We start from the raw sequence: 11,734 nt of genomic DNA on the forward strand, positions 1-11,734 counted from the left end.
TAGGACATAGACCTATGTATGTAGGTATAAGCCATTATTGTACTATCTTTAGTTGTACTTAATTGCACAGTAGCCCAATAATGGTTACGTTAAACTATTATTAAGTTATTAACTAAAGCAGATTAACTATCAGTCACTTAAAGGGGGCACCCCTGGAACCGACTCAGGGACCCGATGGGGGTCCTTGGGCACTGCAGTAAAAGCAGCTATATTGACTCCACTTTACTAGAATGTAATTTACGTAAATATAGGTGGCGAAAACAACAGCCAAGGGTCATTAGTAGCCTACATTCTGATGTCAGGACACCCCCCCCCCCCACACACACACACACACACACACACACACCCCTCACCTGTTTGAAGTCTGCTACAAAAGTGATCAGTGTCCCATCTCCCTGTTTGAACTCTACTGATATGATGTCTTTGTCGCTGTCCGCTTCCAGCACCTCTTCTGTGATCAGACCGTCGGTGAGTCGAACCCGAACCCTGAGTTCAGAACCCCTGAGTCCCGTAGCGAGCAGCAGAGCGCACAGCACTAGTATACCGAATGAAACCGGAGGGACGCAACTCGCAAACATTCCAAAAGACGGCTTAAAAAAAGCAAAACTGAACCGAAGAACAATACAGGAAAAGAGAATCTAAATAAGCGAGACAACGAGTTCAGTTCATAGTAATATCAATAACGTCCCCTTTATTATTTTCGCTGGATTTCGATGAGCCATTTGCGACCGTTCAGTTTGTGAATGTGAATAAAACCCGTGCGTTCGTCTCCCATACTTTGTTACGGTCCTTTTTAAAGTGGCTCTCTGTCCGCTTTCTCGGGTTACTTCGCAGATTCGCGAGGAAAAGCTCATCGAAATGACACCGAACCGAGTCGTTCATGCCTCCTTAAAAAAAATCTCTGCTTTTCACCAGCGCTGCCAACCAAAGTTCCCTTCCATTGAGAAATGTTAAAGCCTCTCTCTCTCTCAGAGTCAAGCTGCACTTAGTGCAGGATCATGCGCAACTCCGGTCCTCGAGTCGCTACTACAAGCAAAACTCTCTCGGTCTGTTGATAATGGCACGTTGCTGCTTCGCATTCTGTTGATATCCCCGTGTTCTCTCTCGCTCTCTCTCGCTCTCTTCTATTCATCCAGTCCATCGGTCGGTGTCCCACCACTTCTCGCTTGTGGCCTCCCAAAGTTACCAAACTTTCAGTTGTGTGAGTGAATGTGGTGGTGGTGGTGGTAGTAAACTCTTAAAGACACACATACACACACACACACACACACCACCCTCACAAACTCTGTGCCCATCCCCCTAGGGCTCATGTGACCCGTCACTCCAACAAGTAGGCTGAACTAATACCCCCCAACAACCGTTGTAGGTGTTATTAGCTTATTTAATCATAGCTGTGTGGCTGTTGTTGGGTACCCTTGCATGTTTATAAAGAGGGCACCTGTTCTGAAGAGTATTGCTTATGTTTAGATGAATCAAACACCTTGGTTTATTATCAACTTGTTTTTGTGCACCAGGGCTGGCCCTAGGATTAAGCATTAGAGCATTAAATTAATATTTTTTATATTAATATTTGAAGGGGCGATAGCCCCTCCTATGTCCAGAAGAAAAACATTAATCCCATTGACAATGAATGGACAATTTTGAGTGTTTGTGTAAACACAAACATTGCGTAACACAATGGGCGCGTTCGGAAATAGCGCACTGAGTGCACTGTGCAATGCAAACTAATAGGCAAGTGCACTCCCAGTGCACATTTCCGAACACACCCAAACATTGAAGACGAAGGTGAGGACGCAAATTCATCGTTGGCATCCAGGGAGTGTGTGTGCAAAATGTGGCATCGAGCGGGTTAACGGTGGCCGGGATTAGCTGCTCACGGACACACGGACGGACGGACACACGGACGGACACACAAACGGACGGACGGACACACGGACGGACGGAGTGCAAAACATACCCTCCCCACATGCCTTCGGCCTGGTGGAGACAATAATGTGTGAATTATTTTTGTAGCATGTTGTCCAGAAGACTTGTAGAATGCCACTACCTGTTGCTGATGTCACTAAATGGCCAGTTAATTATTTGTATGGACTATGGAGGGGAGAATGACTTGTGTAATGGAGTTGAGTATATGTGTGTGTCTATGGGGCCTGCCCAAATTCAAACAAAACAGGTGCACAAATGTCACTCATGAATTATGTTAGTTCATCATCAATAAGTAGCTTATTAATAGCCTATAGCACCATTTGCACAATGGTGCTAGCCCCTATCGTTAAAGGTGCTATACAGCACCCACATGAATACTTTATTTCGATCTTTTTTCAGAGAGACATTACAATTAAACATTAAATTTTACAGCAATCGAAAAGGTAGGCCTATAGGCAGAAGCTTATAGCTTAAAGGTACATAACCTTTAAAGACCGGTGCTATATAGCACCATTTGATGATTGGTACTAGTATGTAGCACCAAAATGGTTCCCCTAATATGATTACGAGCAAAGAACCACTGAAGAACTAGCCTGGGCACCATTTCATTTAGGGTATATGATCCTGTCGGGAGCGGATGATATCGTTACGTCATGGGAACAATGGGGCGGTAACTTCCTTTTCCCTCAAACCGATTTTTCTCAATAAAAGCTACAGGCTACGAGAGCTTTTATTGTTATTCTTCCGGTTTGAGGGAAAAATAAGTTCCATTTGATTGTTCCTGACTTTACATGACGTAACGATATCATCCGCTCCCGACCGGATCATACAGACTTTTGAAACAGAGACCAGGCTTTTCCTCCGAGGTGGTGGAAAGCCTGGTGAGGCGAGGTTACTGAAGAACATCTGAAGCACTCAAGCACCGATTTCGCGTAGGATCACACTTTCTGATTGCCTGCGAGCTTGTAGAAGAGTCAAGCAGACCACATCATCACAGCCCAAACTAGAACTGCACTCTGTCGAGTGCATACTTGCTTGTTGCACTAGTAGGCCATAAATGGCCAACTAGTGCACAAGCAGAGCACGCAAGTACTTTCGACCTCTACAAACTGTCAACCAATTACATATACATATACTATGTATATGTATATGTAATTTGTCCGTTCCAGCCAACCCGCCACTTTTTATGCGTATGCACCGTCCCAGCAAATTGTGCCTGATACGGCAGTGGTGCCAGATTACATACATGTATACACAGGAGCATTACCTTTAATCCTCCCAACACTAAAACATATCGTCATTACGTCACCATCGAAAACCAATTACACTCTGGCATTGGGTCCTTTAATCCACATATTTCTTACGTCATCATTGAGAGCTAGTCATACATATACTATATATATGTAATTTGTAAGTTGATTAGCGGTATACTGTGGTTACTTTGCGCCAAAAACCGTCCCAGCCAACCCGCCACTTTTGATGCGTATGCAAATAAAACAGCAAATTGTGCCTGATTTGCTGGGACCAGATTACATACATGACCATATTTCTTACGTCATCATTGAGAGCTAGTCATACATATACTATATATATGTAATTTGTAAGTTGATTAGCCGTATACTGTGGTTACTTTGCGCCAAAAACCGTCCCAGCCAACCCGCCACTTTTGATGCGTATGCAAATAAAACAGCAAATTGTGCCTGATTTGCTGGGACCAGATTACATACATGACCATATTTCTTACGTCATCATTGAGAGCTAGTCATACATATACTATATATATGTAATTTGTAAGTTGATTAGCCGTATACTGTGGTTACTTTGCGCCAAAAACCGTCCCAGCCAACCCGCCACTTTTGATGCGTATGCAAATAAAACAGCAAATTGTGCCTGATTTGCTGGGACCAGGTTACATACATGTATACACAGGAACATTACCTTTAATCCTCCCAACACTAAAACATATCGTCATTACGTCACAATCGAAGACCAATTACACTATGGCATTGGGTCCTTTAATCCACATATTTCTTACGTCATCATTGAGAGCTAGTTATGTACTCTGGTCCCAGCAAATCAGGCACAATTTGCTATTTTAATTTACAAATTACATATATATAGTATATGTATGACTAGCTCTCAATGATGATGTAAGAAATATGGTCATGTATGTAATCTGATCCCAGCAAATCAGGCACAATTTGCTGTTTTATTTGCATACGCATCAAAAGTGGCGGGTTGGCTGGGACAGGGCATACGGACCGGGCGAAACTATTACTTGCGCGCTCTGCTTGCGCAAGTAATTACTATGAGTCTGATCCCATCAACCATGCTTCTGCTCCTTCCATCTGTCTAGTGCCAGGCAGGTGTTCGAGGTGTAATAAGAGCAGACTTCTTCATTGGAAAATGAATAAAGCTAATCTCACTAGACGTGACTGAACAGGAGCAGACGTCACAGTAAGACAGAAAGGCATCGCTTTCTCAAGAAGTGTGATCTTCTGAGGTGTCAATGTTCAAAGGATTCTCAATTAGTCTGGACAATTTCTATGACAGGCTCCAGAGGTGACTTCAACCTAGGACACAATCTTTGTTTTTGATTACAGTGTGTGTGTGTGTGCATTATATGTGTATGCATGTGCCTCGCCCCAGTGTTGGTTGTGGACCCTGTTGTGCGCTTTTGCAGACGTGCTTGTTAGAGCTACAGTATAATCAATAAAAGATAACAAACATAACATAACACATGTTTTTATGAGTGTTTCTATTGTAGCCTGTTTTAAATAACAATTTGATTTATTTATTTATTGAATACTTTATTCTTTTTTCTTTTTTTTTTAAGATATTTTTTTGCGGCTTACGCCTTTATTGACTTTTTAAGGGATAGAAAGTAGGCTGACAGGAAACGGGAGAGAGATGGGGGGATGACATGCGGTAAAGGCCGTGTCGATCACCAGTCCGGTGCCCAGACCGTTACGCTACGGCCTGGGCCGAATACTTTATTCTTGATGGATCGTTGGATGGATATTTGTCCTAAATTCGGGATCTACCGGTAGTGTTGTGGCTGTGGGTGTCACTCACTTTGTAATGGTTTGAGGCATAATAATAAGGTGAAATATATTTAGAAAAGTAAATGCAGGGTGTCTAACAGTACATTATTTTCTTTGTAGGCGTATTCCTTTGAGCATAATGAGCATTCTATACATTAAAATCTTCAATAAAACAGTAATTTGGCATTTCACTGCATGTACCTGCATGACATAAACCCTCTTGATTTTTTTTATTCTTGAATTCTACTGACCTGCGATGCACCCAAAATATCTTAATGGCATATATCTGGATATCTTATGAGGGATCTCAGTGCCACAATAAATGGTGCGTAATGCTTATATGTATGTATGTCTGTCTATCTGACTGTGTGCGTGCTTGCGTGTGTGCGTCCGTCCGTGCATGTGTGCATGTGTATGTGAGCCTGCCTGTGTGCGTGCATGTGTGCATGCGTGCATGTGTGCATGCGTGCGTCCATGTGAGCATTTGTGCATGCAACAAGGAGTTCCTGCACACTAAACCACCCGAGTAGATCTCTTATCTCCCTTGGCTGACACATTGCATTCTGGGTGGGCCTAACCCCAGGTTGGTGACCCCAACCATGGCAGCACTTGAGTGCTGCACAGACCAAGTGGCGCAGCGCTCCAGTGGAGCTGAAAACAAACAGAAAGGCCATAAAGGAGAGCAAACACTGTCATCTGGGCTCCGAACAAACTGGGCCCTGGTCTCTGATAGATTGGAGGAGTGGAGGCAGGGTCAGGCAAACACGTCTCCTTTGTGATGAGGTTTCAGTCCTCAAACATTCTCAGACTACGTCTTAGTTATATGCCTAATCTTATGTTCCATCCTCCAGCTCTACAAGCTCACAACGCATTGCATGAGCGAGGCATTGTGAGCTTGTATATCGGCTATTTCTGGTGTGTGATACAAAGTATTATTCAGACTTTAGAGACTATAGCTGGCCTCATGGAGGCACACGGACGAGAGAACTGCCGGAGAACGGTTGGAGAATGTTTGCAGATCACCAGTACCTTTGGATAAAGGCGCATTGTCAAGTTTTTGCGCAAGCTCCTGGGGATTTCCGAACATTGTGTTCACTCTCCTTTCACATGCACCCACGGGCCACAGCGGTTCTATGCTGCCATGTCATCATTCATTACACTGACATGTCTTATATCTGCTGCTAAAGGATGTCTACATGCACTTGCGACTATAAGCACAAAGGGATGATGTTTCCATATCTGTTGCTAATTATTTCTATTGTTCTTTTAACTATGCACTTTATACAGTATCAAGTACTATTATCTTCTTCTATTTTAACTGCCTGTTCTCATTGCCATTTCTTTTTCTTTAACCATGCACCTTGCTTTTTGTATATTCACTGTACTCATATTTGACCTGTTATTTGACCTGAATATTTGACCTGTTTTCATTCGTTCTTTCTCTATTCTTGTCCCCTTCACTGACAACTGCAAATTATGCAAAGAAGTTCACCAATTCTTTACATCGTAGACCTGTGACAATGATGAAGATGTAGTTGAACTTAATCATACCTGTCCTTTACTTGTTTTTTAGTTGCTGCTCTTTCCTAATGTCCTGACTGTAAACAGAGCGGTCCGAAGTGCACGGTTTCGTGAAGCTGTTTGCCTGGCTTTAATATTACAGGTTGATAGTCCAGCCACAGTGTACAGAGGGTGTTTATGATTAACCAACATTTACTTCCCCTTCAGTAATTAGGGAAGGAAAAGACCAGTCTATTGGTGATCACGTCACCAGCAGGCTTCAGGGTATTTCATAACACAATTGCCCCAGTAAACCAATGGAATTCATTTATAACCCTATAAGTTATGGTTATAAATATGTCAGGGAGGCACACAATATCTTTACCAGAGTCAGCATACAGCTATAGCTATGTCATACAGCTGTCTTTAAATTCTAAAATCTTGTTGGAAAGGGGATCTTTTAATTAGTCACACGGATGCTTCTCAATGGTACGTACAGCTTGGATACAGAATTTGAGAACATTTAACAATATCTTATTTAAAACTAGAGTTCTCAACAGGCCCGGAAATTAATAATAATAATAATAATAATAATAATGGATTTTATTTATAATGCACTTTACATTCTAGTGAACCTCAAAGTGCTACAATGAAATGAAAACAAAACAAAAATCAATAAAAGGAAAACATAACATATAGGCTAAGGCAGAGGGCAGTTAAAAACTAATTTATGGAAAAGCTTTACTAAAAAGGTGAGTTTTAAGTCCTCTCTTAAAAGTGTCTGTAGACTGTGGTGCTCTGAGCTGTTCCGGAAGAGCATTCCATAGGTCAGGGGCCACTGAACAAAAGGCCCGGTCGCCCATGGTTCGCAATTTGGTTTTGACGGGTTTGAGGAGGTTGGTGTTCGAAGAGCGGAGGTTGCGTGATGATGACTGAAGGGATATGAGTTCTTTGAGGTAGGGGGGGGGCGGTACCATGGATGCACTGATGTGTCAGCAGGGAAATCTTGTACTCGGTCCGGGATGCGATGGGGAGCCAGTGAAGTGATTTGAGGATGGGTGTGATGTGTTCTCTCTTACGCACCCTCATCAGGATCCTGGCAGCGCTGTTTTGTATGTAAATTAAGGCCTGGATAGTGGGCCCTCAACCCTGTACACTCAAGACACTTCCCCACGCTGCCACCCTTATATCTCCATATATGGAGCTGACCTGTTCTGACATTCCATATGTTGATCTGACCCTGTACACTCAAAACACACTCCATATATGGCCAGTACAGAATTCATTCCATTTGTTGATCTGACCCCCCATGCCAAAGCGCCAGCACTCGCCCAGCAGTCTGCAGTCACCCAGGCGGATACGTGCACGCGACCTTGCCCTTAGGGCGAGGTCGCTTCTCACCCTCAGGGCATCTTACTGGTTTTAATTGATTTAAGCCTGAAGTCCGCCTCAATACATGTGTATTCATGTCAAGGCAACATGACAATGTTTGAGGACTGTACAGGAAAAATGTAATTTCAAAAGAAGTAGCAATAAAGCCATTTTATATATTAAAGACTTTTTTCTTTCCTTATTCAGTATTCTCCTCCATTTTAATAGGCTCTATGCACACAGAATAAGTCTTCCTACTTCCGGGCCTCTTCCTTATACTTCCTTCACAGGTATTACCAATGATACTAATTAAGGCTCTTTTCCGTCAGGGTGCTGCTATTCTGCATGTTAGCACTCATTAACACTCTGCTACATCAGTGGGTCCTTGAGTGTGTTCCAAATGGCCCCATACGGGTGTGTAACTCTAAGAGTGTACATTTGTACACTCTCAGAGTTATGGGGGTTCTTGAAATTAAAAAGTTTGAGAACCACTGTACAGTAAATGAACTAGAGCCTTATAGTGGTAACACCTGTGAAGGAAGTAGCGAAGGGTCCCGGAAGTAAGATGATGGAAGAGTTCTTTCCAAAATGGCTACTGTGCATATACCGTATTCAGTATTCTTCTCTATTTTTATTTAGCTAACATCAGTTGAGTCCTGCCATTGGATATGCCAGGGGAGTGGGAGCAAAGGTGTCTGCATTCCATACGCAGACCTTGTGAAACAGACACCACTGTCTTGTGTGCTCTACCTCTCCTGTAGATTGTGAAAGCCTTTTGCTTTTTCTTCATAGCTGACACAGCTGCAGAGGTGCCTTTATCATCCCTCAACATCTGGAATATTTACGTTGCTATTGCATTTCTTCAGCTGTACTACAATAATTCATGTTGCTTCACATTATTTCCCCTTATGTTGCAATATCCTCTCTCTTCTCTCTCTTAAGCATGCACACTCGCACATGTGCTAATTGTAATACTACTGTAACTCTAGAAATCTTTTTCAATCTTAAAAGAGCAATTTCTCTCTCTTCTGAGGAGGACCAGGAAATTGGTCTATTTCCAGAATTCCACTTTTCCTTTCAGGACATTTTGTTCCCTCACAAGTAATAGTATTACAATTGTACTTATTTGTGGTATTTGGGTCCCACTATATTACAGCTAGGGTGCTAATTCTGCATTCCTGTGCGTGTGTGTGTGTGTGTGTGTGTGTGTGTGTGTGTGTGTGTGTGTGTGTGTGTGCGTGCGTGCGTGCCATGTGTGCGTGCGTGCATGTGTGCGTGTGTGCATGCGTGCGTGCGGGATGGGGACGACGGCATTCATGAATGTTGGCATAAAACTTTTTTGATTTTGCCTGGGGACTTGTACCACCCAGTTGGAGTATTTTCCCAAAATAGTACTGAATTATACAATAGACCGGAGCTAGTCTTTTTTGCAGAGTAAACCGTAACATGTAACATTATGTCAGTCATACACATACAGTATGCGCATTGCAACATGTTATGACAGGGATTCGGAACTTTACAAGCAGCTTTGCTTTGCATGGGGTTTAAAAACTTAAGATAGACCAAGACAATATTTGCATTGTGGGTCGGTTGATCGCTATCACATGCAGACTAGTGAGGCTACTAATGCCCTGCCTTGTAAAACCCCTTCATAGCTCTAATAGTTCCCTCTGCGATTACTGGCCTGAATGAAGTGTGTTAAGGATTAATCAGACTAATCAACCCAAAACGTCCAAAACCTACGTGCTCCGGACATTGTCCATGGTTCACAGTACAGTACAGTACAGTACAGTACAGTACAGTACAGTACAGTACAGTACAGTACAGTACAGTACAGTACAGTACAGTACAGTACAGTACAGTACAGTACAGTACAGTACAGTACAGTACAGTTAAACTTTGTCATCATGTGTATTATATACAATGAACTACTGATCTGGCCCTCTCTTCCATTAACCACTTAAGCTGTGTTTACTTTGTCCTATGTCAAGTGGCAAAGATAGCAGATATATAAGATAACAATAAATTATGTCAGATTGTGACATGTTGGGAGATTGTAGATATGTTACTTTTGCTCTCAAATGTTTGAAAAACGTTGCCTATAATGGCATGCATGCCCAAAATAGAGACGCCAGATTGAAAGTGGTTAACTGCTGTAAATGTTTGACTGTTAACAGATGGTACATTGCTCATTAACCGATGGTACTCTCTGATCATTATGCATGCCTGCTGTTGATTGACTTTACATATATTATGTATATACACAGTACATAATATCTATATAGACACTGTGTAGGCTGGGTGTGGGTGATACTGTACAGTGTACACATACCAGCCTAGTATCCACACTGTCAATCTGGACATTGTTGTCTGCACCAGGTCAAAGGCATGGCCATGGGGAGAGGAGGTTTTGCACTCCGTCCGTGTGTCCGTCCGTCTGTGTACAGCTAATCTCCGGCACCGTTGGCCCGGTCGATGCCAAACTGTGCACACACACTCCCTGGATGCCAACCACTAACTTCTGCCCCTTTTATAGTGTCACCATGAGGCCAATTTCTGCATTAGCCATACATCACGCAAATCGGTATACATTATCATGTGATCAACACGGACCTGTCCTCTCTCTATAGGTCGTCCTCAGGCGAGCCCTCCATCATTGCTTCCAGTCATCCCGGTCCTCCATACATCTGGCCAGCTCGTTGGTGCTTTGCGCTCCTGTGTCGTTCTTGAGTACATCCACATATGTTAATGTGGGACGTCCTCGTGACCGGTGCCCGTGTGTTGGTAACTTCCCACAGCATTACTTGTTGGCAGCTCTTGGTGTCTTTAGCAGTGTCCTGCTAGTCTCATTCTCCCGGCTGCTATTTCCTGGCTCACCCTTGGCATTCCATCATACAGATTTGTGTTGGTAACATGTGTGCTCTTACTGATGTTGAGTGCTGCACGCAGCATTCAGGTGTAGCACCCATCTAGAGAATTCTGCAGGGTTGGCTTCAGGGTCCAGTTTGGTTTGACGGGGGAGGTTGGAGTTCCATACACTGCGGCCATGCTGTTCAGGGCCCTCCATGCAAGTGCCTTCCTCACTTTTAGGTCTTGCTCGGTTGAGTTGACCCATGAGCCCATGGTACTTGAAGTCCTTGACTTCCTTCAAAGCAGTGCCTCCTGTTGTTGTCAGAGGTGGATGCTCTGATGGGATGTTATAGGTGATAACTTCAGTTTTCTTGGCATTCAACCGGAGGCCAACCTTGGCACACTCTGATTCCACTTTGGTCAGGAGCTCCTGAGCTTGTTCCACATGGTCAGAGAGCTGGCTGATGTCGTCCGTGTAGTCCAGGTCTGTTGTGTGTCATCTCGACCTCCTTGGTTTTATGGTGAGGCGAAGATCCTGCTCTCGTCCATTGATGGCCTTCCTTAACGCGTAGTCCAGGACTATGACGAAGAGGAAGGGTACCTTGCAGTACCCCAGCCAAGATGTCAAACTCCTCACTGTTGCCATCTGGGGTCACCACCTTGGCCCTTTATTGTTCCTGCATACATGGTCTCTATTGCCCGGAGTAAGTTGGGAGGGATATCAGACAATCGAGTCAAATGCCTTTTTGAAGTCGATAAAGCACAAGACGGCAGTCAGGTTGTTCCATTTAACCTCCTCGATGATTCTCCTTTAGGGCCATGATCTGGGCCATGGTAGTTCTCCCTTCTCGAAAACCATTTTGGTTCTCCCTCAGTTGAGGGTCGATGGCATGCCGTATCCGGTTCAGGATCATACGGTTGTAGACCTTTGCAGTGATGCACGTCAGGCTGATGCCTCTGTAGTTGTCTGGCTTTGAGAGGTCCCCAGCCTTACGTCAGGGCTCCACTGGGCGCGTTGCGTCACGCGTGCGTCACGCGTGCGT

General features: G+C 43.8%; 1 protein-coding gene across 1 annotated transcript in view; it reads right to left on the minus strand.

The window, feature by feature from the left end:
* Positions 1-1,117, minus strand: part of oafa (OAF homolog a) — a 35,806-nt gene extending 34,689 nt beyond the window's left edge. Inside the window, exon 1 of the mRNA XM_083772608.1 lies at positions 354-1,117. Within this exon, the coding sequence (XP_083628734.1) occupies positions 354-578 (225 nt within the window). The 5' untranslated portion in view covers positions 579-1,117. The remainder of the gene's footprint in view (positions 1-353) is intronic.
* Between the last annotated feature and the right edge of the window lie 10,617 nt (positions 1,118-11,734).

Source organism: Protomyctophum parallelum (assembly GCF_964188405.1).
Source record: "Protomyctophum parallelum genome assembly, chromosome: 9".
Taxonomy (NCBI): domain Eukaryota; kingdom Metazoa; phylum Chordata; class Actinopteri; order Myctophiformes; family Myctophidae; genus Protomyctophum; species Protomyctophum parallelum.